Source organism: Nelumbo lutea, chromosome 7 (genome assembly GCF_056320005.1).
Source record: "Nelumbo lutea isolate HS-2025 chromosome 7, American lotus-T2T, whole genome shotgun sequence".
NCBI lineage: Eukaryota > Viridiplantae > Streptophyta > Magnoliopsida > Proteales > Nelumbonaceae > Nelumbo > Nelumbo lutea.
This window is the reverse complement of record NC_142690.1, coordinates 21,156,914-21,175,582: the sequence shown is the minus strand read 5'-3', so window position 1 is coordinate 21,175,582 and position 18,669 is coordinate 21,156,914. Positions and strand designations below refer to the sequence as shown.

Below are 18,669 nucleotides of genomic sequence, written 5' to 3'. Positions count from 1 at the left end.
ATATCCCCTTCTACATAGTACTAGAATATTCTAAAGCATGTTTAGACCTTCTAGGCAACTCTAGGACATTCCACAAGATTCCAAAGAATACCCATGTCCCATATACATACATCTAGAATAATCCTGACCTAGGCTACTCTGGTCCAAGCCCTGACTTGAGATGCTCTAGTCCATTGGCGGTCCAATAAAGATGTCCAAACTTGGCAAGAAGGCAAGAAGGTCAAGTGTCCAACCTAAACCTCTTGTCTCTAGCTCCTTTCTATCACCCTGTGACTCTTAGCTCCCTAGCTAATGATGCAACCTTGACCCATTTGCCAACTACTGATGTATTTGGGAAAAAAAGAGGCCAAGCAATTTTCAAGAAGAATGACATTAGATAGAGGTGGTGATTGGTGTATTGGAAGGATTGTTGTTTCTTGAGTTTCAACTTTAAGGGATGTTAATGGGCTTCCATTTTCGAAATTTAGCAATTGAGTGGGGATCCATAACTTTTTTCCTAATCCCTAAGGAGATTTTCTCACTATGGCATTCTTTACATGGGAGAAAGAAGGCAACGATCTTTTGGAGCTGCACTCAATTTGCAATTTGTTGGAGAACTTAGAAGGAAAAGAATAGAAGAACATTCAAAGATAGGTAAAAAACCCACAAAAGTTTAAAGGGTCATCACCCAATGTTGGTCCTAGATATCTGCAGTTTAGAAATTGAAAATACAATTTTGTACCTTGGTCCTTCATGAATTTGTATTCCCGGTCTGTTTTAGAGCTGTCAGGAGGGTCTTCATGACACGTCATCTTTCAATTGCACATATTAATGTTTCTGTCTTGCTGCTAAGGTATACTCTCATCACCCTTTTTGGATGTAGGATGAGTGATAACCTTTCCTTAATAAAATTTTCTTGGGGGTTACAGTCGTGTTTTAGCTGCCCCTGTCATATATGTCTCTTCAGCTTCTCTTATCAATAAAATTTCTCTATTTATCAAAAGTAGTAGTTGTCACTGTAAGAGAAGGCACTGATTGGTTCACATTAGACATTGATTTTTTTTTTTTTTGGACAAATACATTACATTGATTTTCATATGCTCAATCACACGAAAAAAAATCTCCAACTTTAGAAAAGTAAATCTCAACCAAATAGATTTGACCCAGAAAACCCACAGTTAATGTTAGTACATAGGATTTTCAAAAAGGAAAAGCAAGAGAAAGGACCCTTAAAAGCAGTAGAAAATTTGACTATTAGCACCACTAAGACCAATGAAGGTATCCTTTAATAGTTCAAGAAAGGAGATGATGTCATTTTTCTGATCCCTCAAAGCACTCCTGAGACAAAGGGCCCTAAGAAGCATGTAATGAAGGAGATAAAATATAAGAAACTGGGTTTTATCAAGAATGGATATAAGAGATTATAGAATTCATCATCAAGAGTACAACTCCTTACCCTCAGTCATACCTGACAAAACAAATTAATTGATTTTCATATGGCACCAGGAATCTTTCAAGAAACAAAGATAGTGGCTAGCATTCATGGGCTGGAGGGCAATGGCTGGGATCCTGGAATTTTAGCAAGGACTATAGGTGCTTCTCCTTGGTAAGCCATCCATGATCTTCTTCCAATCTTCTCCCTTTGGATCAGGTATGATTTGAATTATGGCAATCTTATTAAGTTTTGGGAGCAAACTTGGGTCGGGGATTCCCCTTTAATGGACCAGTTTCCTTCCTTGTATGCTCTGTCTAATCTGAAGAATGAGCCCATCTCTTCTTTTCATGTGCCTTCAGACTCCACTTCTGGGTTTGGGTGGAACCTAGGCCTGAGAAGGGTTGTTAGGGACACAGACCTCGAGTGTACTTTGAACTTGTTAACCATTTTTTTTTATCAATATTGAACTTGTTAACCATTCTTGAAAATGTTTTCTTGGATTCCACTAAGGAAGATATCAGAATTTGGACCTCGTCCTCCTCCGGTAATTTTTCTTGTGCCTCTTTCTTTGAAACCTTATCTCAGCCTTTTGCCTCTAGTGGTCTATCTTTCCCTATTAAAGAGGTTTGGAGCAAGCCCATTCCTCCTCAAGTTGGTAGTTTTTGTTAGAAGACATTCCTGGAAACAATTAACACAGGTGACCTGCTTCAAAGAAAGAGACCCAATTCTTGTCTATCCCCGCATAGGTGTATTCTCCACAAAGTTGAAGGGAAACTAGTTACCACCTATTGATTTCTTGCATGTTTGCTAGAACTATTTCAGAATGTGTATTCTCCCTGCATAGGTGCATTCTCCCTTGAATGTCCAAAGCCTTTTCTCTCCTTCTTAATTTAGTTGGCCATTAAAAAGAGGGAAAATTATGTGGAGATGTATTGGGGCAGCAGTCTATTGGTCTATATGGGAAGAAAGAAACTTATGTACTTTCTCAAAAAAGGAGAGATCCATTGATAATGTAATGGAGTTGATACACTTAAGGGTGGCTCATTGGCTGAAATCCCTGAACCTATTCACAGTTTTCTCCTTGGATGACTTACTGAGAAATTGGTTTGAGATAGCTAATTCTGCCCAAGTTAATAAGGTTTCAAATCCCTCTGGGTTCATAAAGCTGAATTTTGATAGCAGTAGCTTAAGGAACCCAGGGCTCTCTGGTATAGGGGGAGTGTTCAGGAATGAGGAAGGGTTTATTATAGCCATGTCCTCAGGCCCTATTGGAGGAGACACTCTTAGGGCTGAGAACCTTGCGGCTCTGGAAGGTGCCCAAAGAGAAAGGGAGTTGAACCTAAGAAAATTGGTTATTGAAGGTGACTTAGACGTAGTGATGAGATGGCTAAAGGAAGACAACTCTGGTATATGGATTATGGAACTACAGCAATGAAAGGAAAAGGTTTAAGTGGCTGACTAGGGACACTGAGGTGAATTACAGCTGGGTAAAGAGAACTGCTAACTCACTCGCTGATGGGTTAGCCAAGCAAGAGGTGAATAGGGGTTCCTTTTTTTGGGCTCATTTCTAAATTTGTATCCTTTGTTTTGTGCTGGTGGGGGAGTTAAGAAAGTTTACCTCCCTCCTCTCTTATAATTAAAGTTTCATAATCTTAATAAAATTTGCCATTATTGATCAAAAAAAAACAAACAAACAAACAAACAAACCTAGTCACCAACAAATAAATCCAGAATCTTTTTTGTTTAGTTCATTAGTAACAGTACTTGAAATTTGTAGGGCACAAATAACAAGGTGACTTGAGTGTTGGAAACATTGAGCTGTGGAATTCAGTGTTATTGGGGAAGTGGCTGTGGAAACTGCCATTGGAAAAGGATAAACTGTGGCATAAGGTGGTATTCAGTATACATGGCCAGTTGGACAATGGTTGGGACGTTGGAGATGCTACCAAGGAGATCTCCTTAGAAAGCTATCACTGAGATCCTCCCTCGGTTTCCTCCTTTTATCAGGCATTATGTTTGCTTGGGTAATCTAGTAGAATTTTGGAAACATACCTGGGTGTTCATCCCCTCTAAATGAACAATTTTGGAAACATCTAGGTGGCACTCTTCTTGGTTCCGATTGGTATTGAGGATTCTTTGATGGCTGAAGTAATGGCAGATATGGAAGGGTTGGTCAAAGCAAAGGAATTGGGCATGCACAAGCTGATTGTAGAAGGTGATTTTTAACTGATCATCAAGTGGCTACAAAACAAAGGAAATGGCTTATAGATGTACCAAAATGAATTAAAGAAGAATAAATGGCTAACTAGGGATATGGATGTGAGAATTAAATGGATCCAAAGGACAGCTAAATAGCATGGCTGCTTATTTGATAAAACAAGGGGTTGGGAGAATTCAAATGTTTTGGGCTCAATTGTAAAAGCTTTTTTGATTTTGAGATAAGCAGTTTTATCTCTAACTGTATTTGTATTCTATTTATCTCATCTTTAATTAATGAAAGTTACAGTTGTTGACTAAAAAAAAAGAAAAATCACAAGGCACAAAGTGAAACCACTCTTTCCCATGGTTAAGGATATGAGAACTAGTATAATAGAAAAGACAAAATCTGGCTTACTCTAATGATTGCATTCACACTTCCTTTCCTCTTCTTTATTTGGACTACAAGTTTTTCATCCTCATAATCTAGATGAAATTTTCTCTGTGGCCAAGTGTCCATGCAAGTAAGAAGGCTAAATTGTTTGGAAGCTGCATCCCATTGGCAACATATTAGAGTTTATGTGGGAAAAGGATAGAAGACTTTTGAGGACCAAAAAGAGACATTGAGAGAGTTTGTGCACACATTAGAAATACGATTATGGATTGGGTGGGTGCTGGTCTTACCAGAATTTTCTGAAGTGGACAGATCTGACTTTCATGAAAGATTTCTGGATACTATTGAATGGCCAAATGATATGGTTTCCTAATTTTATTCCGTTGTACTGCTTATATAATTAGGGTCCCAGTTCATCGCCCTAGTTAGCATTCTACTTCTTATTTTTAATGAAATTTCTTTTTATTTAATATCAAAAAACTCAGCCTGGAGTCCTGCAAACCAACTCTGATTTTGTAACCCCAGTAATTGACAAAGAATCACAAGGTCATTTGCAGATCCATGTATCCAATTGAACAAGCAATTCAACTTAGACGCCAAAAGCCTTTGCTCTGTAGTCAAATATGTAAGAACCAAAATGCCAATAGCCGTAGATGAGAACCAAGATATCACAATCTAGCAATCTCTTTCTCTTCCACATTCAAGTTGTAACAAATGGAGGAGAAAGCCAACCTTAGTCCTTAAAGAGGGCAAGCATCTTGACCATCAATAAGTTTCCTTCTAAATCAGGACATGAAAAGCTCAATGACATGGCTCCAAACCCCAATCCCTGATCGCTCTGGATTACATTTCCCATTTCAAACCAACCCAGCATCTTAACAATTATACTGAAGATCATACTTGCACTTGATGATAGAATAACATAAAACTTCAATTTGATCTTTCAAATACCTATTCCAAAGCATACATACATCCTCCTTTTGCAAATGATGTCCCAATTGATGAAGAAATCTTATTACTCAATAACATAAAACTTCAATTTGATCTTTCAAATACCTATTCCAAAGCATACATACATCCTCCTTTTGCAAATGATGTCCCAATTGATGAAGAAATCTTATTACTCTCCTAGCTCCCAAATAAAGTCCAATCATTTTTACAATTTTCAATGGAAAAAGATAAGTACATTAACAAGTGCAGGTTTTTATATTTAATCAGTGTTGTTCTGCCACCTAGAAAAGTATTGTTGATTTTAATGCATCAACTTATTAGAGACTCCCACTTGAGAATATAGGTTTAATAATGATATTCTGCCACCAGACAAGTGCAATTTTTTCTTTCTCTCACGGTCCAAAACCTTAGTTCTCTAGAATTGTCTCAGAGTGACAAGTGAGAAAAATAGCTACTTAAAAAGTCAACCCCACAACCCTCATACTTCCTTAATTTTAAGATTAATTTCCAAAACATCAATATTAAATCATATCCAAATTTGGTTTGATTCCAAATCATGTGAACTTCTTCTGTCCTTGCCTATTATTCTGTTCCCGGTTCTTTGTTGCCCACTCCGGCTTCCCAATGAGGTCCCAACTAGTTTCATGTGTATACCTAGAACACCAATAATACGTATACCACAACTTATCCCTATCGTCAAACTTCTTATTATCACCTTTCTTCATCACGTTGTTACCACTTTTGCAACTAAAGCAATCTGCTGCTCCCCCTCAGCTGTAACCATAACACCCTGCCTATTGTCCCTGGCCCGAACCAGGCATACAACTCTTGGAATGAAGGCTGCCACAACTCCGCAAAACCTGAACTCTAAGGGACTCGTACACAGGGTTTAGCCCCAACAAGAAGGCAAAGACCCATTGCTGAGAGACCAACTTCTTATATGCCTTAGCATCACCATCATGTTTCCATTCAATAGCTTGGTAATGATCTAGCTCTTTCCACACAAATGTAAGGGCTAAGTAATGTAAGGGGATAGACTTATATAATACTAATACATCACTGTGGACTAGCAACAATACTATAGGATCTGCGGTCAAATAGCTAGCAGTACTACCCTAAAGAGAACCGCAGACTCCCCATACAGGGGACAGCCATGAATCTTAATGCCTTAGCATCACCACCATGTATCCATTCAATAGCTTTGTAATGATCTAGCTCTTTCCACACAAATGTAAGGGCTAAGTAGTGTAAAGGGATAGACTTATATAATACTAATACATAACCGTGGACCAGCAACAATACTACAGGACCCATGGTCGCATAGTTAGCAGTACTAACCTAAAGAGAACCACGGACTCCCCCTACAGGGGTCAGCTGTGAATCTTCTACGAACTCAAACCTTAAACCTACAAATGCCTATCGTGAAACACAAGACAAAGCAAATAAAGTAAAACTACAGTTTAGGGAACAGAATAACAAAAAATCTGATCGTACGACAGATACTGTCTCCCCCAAGATAACGCATAGTAGGGCATTGCAGGCATGGGAATCAGAACAATATATTCCCTGCATCGCAGCTCGACACGTGTCCTCATCAAATAAGCCTAAGGACTCAAGCCCTTAACTACCCAAAGAATATTCTGGAATTCTCGGTCCTTAGAAAGCTCTTGACCACCTAGGAAATATTCTAGAATTCTTGCCCATGAACAAAGTGAGCCCTCTCTTTGTCTATAAATAGTAGGGTTCATAACGCAAAAAGGGCCATTATCCCATTTCTAGACCATTCCATTGATTCCATCATTTTTGGATTTCATTCCCTTTGCTCAGACTTAAGTCATTTTTTGAGATTTCTAACTCTAGCTTCACCCCGTCCTTTATTCCCTAAGATTTCCATTTCTATCTCTTAGATCCAGTCTCATCTCTAATGCCATTATTCTTCCCAATGTTTTGCTCAATCTCTCCAAAATTTATACCATCTTTACAGTGCCAAGCCTATTAGTAGGCTGACAAGCTACAATCTCCCTGTTTACAAGTTGAGAACTCAGCCTGTAACTGATAAATCTAGGCATAATACCTTTGCTCAAAGTAAGTTGATTTTGCCTATTCCCATATCTCACAAGCAATGTCTACCCACATAAAATTTTTCTTCACTTCAAGTTCCATAGCTATGAGAAGCCAATGGCATCACCATACTATTCTCCTAGTCCCACCTACCATGTTCAGCAGTTCACTCTTAGGTTCCTTTATCTTCCCATTTATGTATCCAACATTTCCCCTTGTTGTAACATAAAGTTTTACACCCTTAGACCCAATGTTTTAAAAGCGCAAGGGGAAATTTGTGCCTAAGGCACAAGGCAAGGGGCACATGCCTTTTCGAATGAAGGCACAAAAATACAAAAAAATGCCAAAAAATTCAAAAAAAAATGCAAATTTTAAAAAATATATATTAAACATAATATTAATAAAAATATAAACTTAAATTTTAAAATAAATATTTTAAAAAACCTATTAATTAAAAGTAAAATACATAAGCATAACATGTAAAGCGTATTCAAATGAAAATTTAAAAATAAAATCAAACATATAAAACATTTTCAGGCATGTAAAACCCACAATTTCTTTTTTTCCCTCAATTGCATTACTTCAAACAGCTAATGTGATGTAAAACATCTTGCATTCTTGATTCTACGAGCTGCCTTTGTACCAAGCCCCTTGAAGGCAAGCCCAAACAAGTCCATGGTAGGGTCTTAAATTCTTAATCCTAATACAAAAATAAATGATTTTATAATTTTAATTGTCTTTTAAGAAGATATTTACTAAAATAATTTTTATAGGACTCTTAGTTTGACCCGTTAAGACGATTAACTTTATTGCCAAGGCACTATCAAACTAGAAAATAACTTCAGAGAAGTTGAAATTTACCAAAACCTAAATCACACAATTAGGACAAAATTGCAAAGGATTCAAGAACATGAAGAAACATTGTTTCCTCTTCCAACATTTCTTCCCTTGCGTAGCTTCTACATCCAAGTCCATGTAATACCAAATGCAATAGATTAGTGGAAAAAATATTTCTATAGCCAGAATGTGAAACACCAAACAGTCTGATACTTTTTCTGGGATGAAATTAGGGGGTGATCATTTTTAGACTGTCCTAGAAGCCCAACTTGGCCTGCAAATTTCCAGGGTTAGCCCCTAGGTTTTCCTTGATACAAGGGTTTCCTATCATCTTAGATAGGAAAAAGCTCTAGTAGCAAGAAAAGACGTCACATAATGAATTAGCAGATTAACTGGCTAGGAGTGGAATAGAAAGAAATAGACTAGTTTTGAGGTATCTACTCCAAGCTAGGTGATAGAGAGAAGACCATGGGCACATAGCCCATATATCTGCAGCCCTCATGCAAGAAAGCCCCCGCAGAAGGCCCTTTTTTTTATAAGTCCTGCACTAGGCCCATTTCTAACATTATTGCCCAGCTCAAGTGGGACCCATGGAGATTCTCTCAATCAAAGATTTGACTTGATATCATGCCAGTCAAAGATTTGATAGAGATTGAGAAAATATTTCAGATTTATTTATATTTCAATTTCTTTCCTTTGTTAGCAAGTATATATATATATATGCGTGTGTGTGTGTGTGTGTGTGTCTGTGTAAAGACTGTTTTGAGATGATAAATGAATGAATGAATATGAATTGCTCCTGCAAAATTTGTGGTTTGGTGCTGAGTCCAAGCTTATAATAGTGCTGAGTCCATCTCTAGGTGCTGACTCCTAGAGGAACTTAATGGTGCTGACTCCATTAGGACCCATCTGTAGTTTACTGAAAGTAGCTTAGTTCTTGGTTGAATATTGGACTATTAAATCTCTGTTTTAATATTCCACGTTTGTTTTTTATTGTTCTTATGTTCTTGCATTTTGGGTTATATACTCAACTTCTATGTGCCCCTTACTTTGATAAGTCTATGTGCCGCTTACTTTACCACCATTTATTTTTCCTTTCTTCCCCTTTGCATTTACTTTATTAGTGAATGAATTTCAGAAATCTTCTGTAAAAAGTACAGCAGCCATCCTCACCAACTCTTTTATGTAAGTACCATGTGAGATCATTTCACCTGATTTTCAATTCCGCTTCATTTGACTAGTGATTACTCAATCTCATTAAGTTCTATCCCACTAAATTTCTTGGGCGAGTCAAAGCAAGTTTGAATTAGCAAGCTGAGGGCTTTGTGGGCGTGTTTCCAGCTTGCTTACAGCCCATTTCATCCACCTAATGAGCTGCTGTTTGGCTGAGTCCCGCATCCAGGGGCTTTGATGCCTCTTCGTATTGTTTCTCTGTCGTTTCCCCTTTCTACTATGTACCTATTGTATCTCTTTGTTCTCACTCCTAAAATTCTCTTGATCTGGTTACCGATCAAAAAATTACAAAAGCATACATAGACACAATACACAGTAGGAGGGGTATTTTATACATGCAATGCATGTAGATAAATGAAGACAACCAATTGTGCATTCAGTCAAGTGGTAAAGCATTTAAAGCTATACATCTTTTGCATCTATAGTTTAGTTAAATTTTTTTGGCATAATAGCTTCAACTTTTTTTTTATAGTAAAATATAAATTTTATTAAAAAGAAAAATACAAGTAAGGTGACAAGAAGTCACCCAAGAGAAGAAAAATGACCCTTCACCCAAACAAATCCAACAGGACCAACACCTCCTCTCAAAAACTCAAACCAAACCAAACCAGACACTAAAACAATAAACCAAAGGAAAGCTGAACACACTAACCAGGCCCAGACAAACAATAATCTAAACGTCCACCTAAAACTACATGTAAGACCACACACAGCCACCAAACCTTCAGCCTCATCAACCCCTAACAATTAACAAAAGCGCACAACCACCAAATCTCTGGACTCCACCCAAAGTCATTCTACTTACTCAACTCCTTCAGATGCTTGTGCAAAAATCATATTATTTCTCTTAAAAAAAATTTTTGCTTTGACAGTGCCAAGATACCTGTACATGCCTAGTGTACCAATGTGGATACAATATTTATCAGATACAATATAGGATATTCATGGATACTCTTGAGGTACTTTATAGTAGTAACACTTAAAATATATAAATGCATGATATAATTTCTGTTGGCAATTAACAAACCTATGTTGAACTAGAGGTACTGCATGATACAATATTTATCAGTACACTAGAGGTACTTTAGCATACCAACGTTGAACTTGATATAAATGCATGATATAAGCATATTACCATGGGATACCCATACCAAATATATACTTGCCCAATATTTAGGAAATGGAGAATCATATCCCCATTTCCCGTATCAGTGTCCATGTCCGTATCCATATTTGGGCATCATAAATTAGCTTTTCAATATAAACACATTTCATTATTTTGTTTTGTTTTTTTTTGGAGGCTCTTGCAAAGGCAGGTATAATAATGAAGATACATATAAAAACATGTGTTTGTATACAAGTACCTACATGCTTAGGTAGAAAAGATAGGAGAGCTCAATTCCTCCAACCTAAATAAAATAAAATTACTACAGTAGTAGTAAAATGATCTTGCACTGCATGGAATCATTAGATGTTTGCATCATTATTATTTACAAGTAATAGTTTAAAATTATAAATAATCTTTGCACCACATAAAGTTAATAAATATTAGCTGCTCTGCTAAAGTTTATGATTCCCTGGAAGGTTACTATAGAAAGTGAAATACCCTGATTGTTAAGAAAAAAAATACAAAAAGACACCTATAAATTTAAATAAGACATCTATATATTTCCAAGATAATGAAATATAACACAGATTGTAGTGAGAAAAAAAAAACATAAGATGGAACGTTGGTGAAACCAAGGTCAGCAACTGAAGATATGTGTCATTCCTAAGAATAATTTCCTCATTACCAGTGAGCCTGTCACAAGGTTTGTTAATTACCAATAAAAATTATGCTTCTCACTAAGTATATTCTACATATGATTTCAAAATTTTTCAAGTATTTAATAACATTAACCTTTTTACCCCACCTGCACCTGGGTTGGGGGATGGGCTACCCCTGTTGTGTAGCACTTCAAAAGAAAAAAAAAAAAACTTTTTAACCAGTCAGTCATAATATGAAAAGTTACAAGACAAAGATATCAAGTAGATACCGCCATTATGGGCTTGGCTTTCATGGAGCCCTAAAATCAGAAAGAAAAAAATAAAAATAACACCTCATAATTGCCTGTATTTGCAACCAAACCTTGTTTACCTTTTTTACTTTTGTAATGTAAGGGCTCCATGATGGTCAAGACCTGTGATGCTAGTATTGCTGTTCCAACAATATAAACCCAAATAGGCAAAGTTGTCCCGTGGTAACCAACAAGCAAGTAAATCACCACTCATATTTGATATAACTCATGGGTGTGGGCTACCCTAAGATGCCCCAATAAGGATATTGACATAGGAAACCTGGATATGACTCTCCATCCTCAAGATTCTAGACAGAGATACAGATTTGAGTATTACCATCCAATAAGTTCATACAGTTACTTTTCAAGTAACTTATGGTACACTTGATATTGTATATTTCTATTGAAAAAACAGTAATGAATAGCCAAGGGATGAATACAAAGGAATAGGAATTCTGGAGTTCATTTGTCTAGGGATAGAAGTTTCTATATCTTGCTTTCATTGTATTTGTAGTTTTGTACCATCCAAGTACAGATAGGTAGTCTTACTGCCATCTTTGTTGCTTGGTCCCATACTCTATTAATCAGAGAGAAATAACAATACTACATAGTATACAAATCACCAAAAAAAATCAAACACCACACCCAATGGACTATCATCAGAGCTGCCTATATAAACCAAAAAATTACATTCTAGAGAGTTCCATGCAGCATCCATTATTAGTAACCTGCACCTTACAATTTGAAGATGAGTATGCCAATTATGTTCAGGTATCCATGTATCATTGGGTTAACTTTCAAGTTACAAGGAAGAGGGCCATAATTTCATTATAATCATGAGATCAAGCCAAGAGAAGCAAATTCATAGTCTAAGATGGAAGAAGCTAACAAGGAAATTCAAGATAAGCCAACCTAATGTACAATTTTTTTATCTTCTTCATCTGCCAACTATTGTGGAATATTCTAAAAACTGATGAGAAAAGTAAATGAAATCCTAACATATCAAAGAAAGTAAATGAATTCCTAAAAAAAAAAGAAAACAGATGGAAAAAGGGGAAAATACATATACACAAAGTAGTATATTGTACCCAACCTTCATCAAGAGGGAAGGGAAGGAACCACTAAAATTCCAGTGGAGACACAGCTAGATAGAACCATAAAAAGGAGATGAATAAACGATATGCAACATCCTAGCTTACCAATTAAAAATAAGCATATGGAACATTTAATTTTAGATGCAACAAAAGTCATTAATGCCATTTATGGAAGCTGTGTCACCTGACTCAAAAAGTTCATTGACTCTTTAACCACATCTCTGAATCTGTCATCATCAAACCACCCAAATTTTGTAACTCGACAAAACAGCTGAATCAGTGATCCAGTTACAAAAGGCTGCAAGTCAGGTCCTCTGTTGGCCAGATAGTTTATAAGGTAGTTTCCTTCAGACAAAGTACAGATGGATCAATTCAGAAACATGTAACAGTAAAAAATTAAGTTTTGATAATATGGCAATGGTTTGTATTGTCAACTTTTAAAGTGTGTGTATATATATATATATATGCCTATCCAGTATAAAATGCCAACACTTCAATAGTTTAAGAAGCTTAATTAATTTCAAAACCATCCATGCAAAATTAGAAACCAAGAAAAGGTCATTAAGTGACCATCAAAAAAAATAGAAATAGACAAGAATTGTAAGAAAGAATAGTATGAGTCAGAATGGGTGCAATACAAGAAAACAAACCTGCATAACACCAAAGAATAAGGATTGATGGGACACATACTGGATGATAATCATATAAATTTCCACTATTCCTCCTAAAATATAAAAAAATTATCTATAAAAAAAAAAGAAAGAGAATATTACGGATATCAAGTCGGAGCTGCAAAGAGAGACTATGCTCTGTCACTTGCTTCAACAGACTTGAACTAGCCAACATCAATGCATATGGAGTCAATGCATTGTCGAGTATGTATTGACATTGTGAAATGTAATCAACATTTACAGAAAAGCATTTCAGAGTGCTCTCTGCATGAGCACGTTCAGCGGAGTCCTGTGAATTGTAAAGCCTTTCACACAATGCTTCCAGTTGCGCTAAGCTCTCCATTGATGATAAGTAAGAAGGATTTCCAAATTTCAGGTGATCAAAAATCCACCATTAAAGTGGTCAATTGTTTCTGCTTCCCACGTATGTATATCCAATAGAGATCTACAATTTCCCACGAAATGCAGTTATATCTTTAACAAACATAAAAGAAAGATGATTTGAGGAACAAGTCTCAATCCATTCCAAACAACATGCAAAAGTTGAAGAGCTGAAGTGGGTAGTTATATGACTGGAAACCTTGCATTGTTTACAAATATACAGCATAGTATAATTCAATCTGAAATTGTTTCATGTTACAAGAAACGCTCAAAATATAAACGAGGACTCAATAGAAAATTCCCGTGATGAAGCTGCTTGTCACCAAATCAAATCTCCACCACAACAAGAAAATCGGTCCAACAAAACGGTCACAGCATCAGTCCTGGAAAAAAAACATCCATAAAACAAAATGTACCCAAAACAGAAATCAATATCTGCCCCAGATAGGAATACAATGTCAAGAGCCGATGAGGTACTAAATGACAACTAATGCATAATTCTTCACGGAACCACTGAAATTCATCATAAACAAAGAGATAATATTGGGTTTGGGGCTTTGGATCAAAAACCGATGTTGTTTTTTTCTTTTTTTTCTTTTTTTTTTTTTGTTGATCGATAAAATCGATGCTCAACTAGGGTTTGCTCTGGACAATCTACCAAGCTTTTCTATTGACGATTACGCCAAGGGTTTCAACACGACCATGCTCAAAAGGAAGATCTGGTCCCAGCTTAACCGATGGATTTTGTAGAAGGAAAAAAAAAAAAAAAAGCATAAAAATGGCGAGAAAAATCAGAGAAATTAATGGGGAAGAAACAGAGGAACGAAAAGCAAAGCAGAGATGAATAGAGATATACCTGGAATTGCGTGAGAGGATTGAGTACCGAGAGCTGGTCTTCTCTTTGAACGATTGAAGTTAAAGCTCGAAGAATCTAATCGAAAATATATACCAGAGAGTTGTCTTTGTTTCTTGTAACTTATGCCTGCCGTGCTGGAGCAGCTTGGGTCTGAAGCTACAGGACCCGTTAATGTGTCTGAGCCGTTGTAAGCCACGTGTTCGAATTCTATTGGATAGTGGCCCACTCTTTAAAGGGTCCGAGCTAAGGCATTGCCAGATCCAAAATCATCAGCAGCTGATGAAGAGAAATACCTGGCAAAAAATCGAGACACCCCGCGAACCCGGCCCGGCCACCCCAAAAAATGCGGGTTAGGGTCCCCTGTGTAGTGACCCGATCCAGGGATTGGGTCGGGTCACAAGTCACCATTAAGTCATCGATTTTTACACCTACATTTTCCAACCGGTGTTGACTCAGACGGTTAAATCAATCAAACAATTTGAATTGGACAGTTAAACCCATGATTTTCGAACCATCGTTAACGTGGATGGTTGGACGGTTTAGCGCAAAAACCGTTCAGGTAACTAATTCCCTTTTATTTTTATTTTTTTTTAACTAGTTCCATTTTACTTTTAACTTGTTTTTTGACCAAAAGTAATTGATTTGGTTAGTGATTCATTGACCCAAGCAATCGAATTATCGATTCGTTTTTAGTTATTATTTTTTTTTTTAATTAGAGCAAGTCATTCATTCGAAACCGAACAGTCAAACCACTGACCCAAAAAAATTATGGCTAAAAGGGTTTTGATTCTTTACCGGTTTTTAAAACATTGATTAAATTTATATTTTAATAAAAAAAGCGTTGACTTAATCAAAGACCAATTAGCTTAGATGGTTGAATGTTGAATCATTGACCGCCCATGGCTAACCTGAATACTTAGGTAGTTAGTTCTATTTAAGTTAGCGTCTAGCCTTTTGCTGACCCGACCCGAAATGGTCCAGTATTGCCTTGACCCGACCTGGCCCAAACCGATCATGATCTTTTAACCATCCGATTAGCACATCTATTTTTAGAATCTGATGAACACGTGGGAGGTGGCAGGAATGGTCACATGAATCCATTGTGTCAAATGGCTCAAATCAAAGCACTGTGAGTGATGAGTGATGGGGTCCAATCATGTAAGTGGTAGCATTTATTTTATATTGTATTCAACTTGTAGACCCGTCACCCATGCAGGAGATCTATTAGACAAAATTATTTCATCGGATACTTTTTAACATAAATGCATGATTTTTCAAATGCTATCGTCTTTGGGTTTTTTGACAAATAAAGAAATATTCAGTCGGATTCTCGGATTGGACTTTTTATGCAAAGAATCTTCTATATATAAATTGCAAATTGAACATAAATTCATGGTATTAATGGTGGTATTTTTTAGATATAGATTTTTTAGGGGTGAAAGGGAAGTATTTTAATGAACCATGCTCCTTAGTAGCAAGGTGCTATGCATTAAACAAGTAGGGGTCGTGCTTCATTACACCTGAAATGCTGAACCGAAAAGCTAACGCTTCATCTTTTTAGATAATAAGATTTTAAGAATGTTGAGAGCTCCTAATGAACTTTTAAAATTTAATTATTTAATTATTTTAATGATTAAAAGATGAAGCAATAATTCTTTCAATTCATCAACTTCAGCAATTTTCAAATGCCACCTTGATGGGTTAGAAAGGTGTGCTAGAGCCCAATAGATTAGGCTCTATTTGGGAAGACTGCAAATGCAATTCTGGTTTAGTTTTGCTAATACCTAGTAAAAGTGCATTTATATCTTGAAAATGATAGCAAATATAAATTTCAATACATGATTGCACTCAAAATGAGAGCAAAGTTGATCGGTGCTAAAAAAAAAAGTGTATTTTTAGCTCCCCAATAACTTATCGTTGACTTAAGCATTGGAATGCCCACCCTAGGTAAAACAACCTGCACACTCTACTCTACTATCTCTCTCTCTCTCTGCAGTTCAATCAGGCGACCTCACCAGTCCAGTGTCCGAGCTGTTCGCCAACAAAGAGCACTAGATCGTGCATCATCATATTTCAATCTCAAGATTCACTAGCGGGGACCCGTGCAATCCATGGGATTTATTAAGCAAAAGCTAAATAATAGAAAGGGCTATTTACTAAAATACCCCTAATGTTCACTTAAATAAATTTAATCAAAAGAAAAAAAATAAAAATACCATATTTGCCCTTTATCCGACACAAGCAACCACTCTATTAGCTATATTTTATTTTCTGTAAAAAAAAGTATTAAGGGTATTTTTGGGATAAAAAACATGAGCCTAATGGCAAAACAAACACTCCTTAATGAAAAGTTGATTATGTAAATAACTTGTAAAATATATGGGATGTTTTAATAAAATGAAAACTATAAGGTAGGTTTAAGTAAATATGTAAAACTATAAGATGTGTTCTACTAAATGACATTAATAGAATCACATAAGAGTATACAATTGTTTTATATTTTCAACTTTTTAAATAATTAATAAACATTCACATTTTATATACTACTTTTAATCATTTTTATATAATACAAAAATAGCAATAATTAATTTTAGTTAGGTTTATTCATCAAACTGATGAAACCGACCAACCCGATCAACTCGACCCGAGTTGGTCAATTTTCTAGTATTTTAGGTCGGCTTTGTTTCAAAAATTTCCCAATTCAACCAAATTGGATCAATTTCAGTTAGACCATTTGTAAACCAATCAAAATTGAACGACCTAACCATGGAAATATATTAATATTTTATGTTTTAAATATAATTTTTAATATGGAAAAGTGAAAATTTTCCCATATTTCTTAGTCTAAAATGTTTTATATCATAAATCTAATTTTTAAATTTATTTTTTAATAATTGCACTATAATTTTCAAAATTAAATTCAATTTTTAAGTTTAAACCTTTTAAACCGACTGACCAAACAAAAAAAGTCGACCAAAACTGATACAACTTGAGTGGGCCAATTTTCACAAAAAGTTAATCAGTTTTTGTTGATCAACTCCCCAACCTGACCAAGTCAATTTGGTTGGCCAAATAGCCTGCGACCAAATCGAACCAACTCATGAACACTCATAATTTCAGTTAAATTAATAGTATCATCTCTAATAAATAACAATAGTTTAATCTCCAATAATTATTAAAAATTTATAACAAAAATACACAATTATTGAAAATGTATTGATAATGAAAAAAATAAAATAAGTACTAAAAATATATTAACTTAGTCAATAAATAGTTTAATCTCTAATAAATATTAATCAATAAGTTATAACAAAAATACAATAAATACATTAAGTACAATAAATTAAATTTAAAAATTTCACTAATAGTAGTTTAATTTATAATAATTATTGAAAGTTTTATAGTAAATAAAAAAACAAAATAAATTTATACATAAACATTGAAAACACATTTATGACAAAAACAATAAATAATTATTGAAAAACAATATATATTAATTTTAGTATATATAATTATATAATAAAAACAAATTAAGAGTTTAAAATTATTATTAATAAATATTAATTTTTTTGAAAGTTATTTTCTCGAATTATTACTTGATATAAGTGAAATTAGTTATAGGATTATAGCAGATAAGGGCAACTTTAGGGCCCTAGTATCAATAAAAGTAATATTTTTAAAAAAAATTCAAAAATATGTTAACTTTTTAAAAATAATATCAATTAAGGGCAAAAACATTGTTCATCTTCTTCCTCTTGCAATCCATTCATCAGTGCTGCCATCCATCGCTGCCTCCTGCAACTTCTTCGCCTATCTTTGCCCACCTCCGCCTCCGCCTTTGACAACATTGTTGGAGGTGGGCAAAGGTAAAGGCGGTGGCGGTGGCGCTGGTGGTCATTCCTCTGCCCAATGCCGCCACCTCCGCCCACCTCCACCTTCGCTTCCAACAACGTTGATGGAGGTGGGCGGAGGTAGAGGCAGCGGCGGCAACGACATTGGTGGGTGGAGGTGGCGGCATTGGGCAGAGGAATGACCACTAATGCCACTGCCAAGGCAGATTGGGATTTCCCCATATGGAGACTGACCATTTTTTATCCCCCATGGGAATGTGATTCTCATTTCAACCTCTTTATTTTTTTATGTTTTTTTTTTATAAAAACACCCCCATTCATTCCAAATCCCTAATCGACCCAATTCCTTAGCGTCTCCTCTATACCTTTCAGTCCATTTACACTTTCACCTTTTTGGATGGCCTTGATTAATTGTACCTTAATACACCACTTAGATGGTTCACAACAATGAATTAATCTTACAAGAAGGCTTTGATGGTTCAAATGTTTAGGTTAATTTGGTACATCGTTTACTATATATGCAGCTTCTAAGGCGTAGGTACTTCAAACATTGCAGATCACTTCTACTTTTAATATTAGTTTATTATCTTGAGATGTGAGTTCAGTGGTCTATATCTTTAGTTAAAGAGTCTGCCTATAAGGCTGTGTTTGGTTGTAGTGCAAATGAATTAAT

The 18,669-nt window shown here is 35.7% G+C and overlaps 1 protein-coding gene across 3 annotated transcripts in view; it reads right to left on the bottom strand.

Moving 5' to 3' along the window:
* The window catches only part of LOC148845573 (ARM repeat superfamily protein), a 100,013-nt gene extending 85,453 nt beyond the window's left edge, over positions 1–14,560 (bottom strand). For 2 of the 3 annotated variants that reach the window (XM_088954832.1, XM_088954834.1), the window contains exons 1-4: positions 14,146–14,286; positions 13,489–13,672; positions 13,011–13,353; positions 12,422–12,582 (exon numbers count right to left, since the gene is read on the bottom strand). In XM_088954832.1, coding sequence (XP_088810958.1) covers positions 12,422–12,582; positions 13,011–13,251 — 402 coding nt within the window. In that variant the 5' untranslated portion in view covers positions 13,252–13,353; positions 13,489–13,672; positions 14,146–14,286. Of the gene's footprint in view, positions 1–12,421; positions 12,583–13,010; positions 13,673–14,145 lie in introns of all 3 variants that reach the window. The other variant, XM_088954833.1, reaches the window with a different exon arrangement.
* Between the last annotated feature and the right edge of the window lie 4,109 nt (positions 14,561–18,669).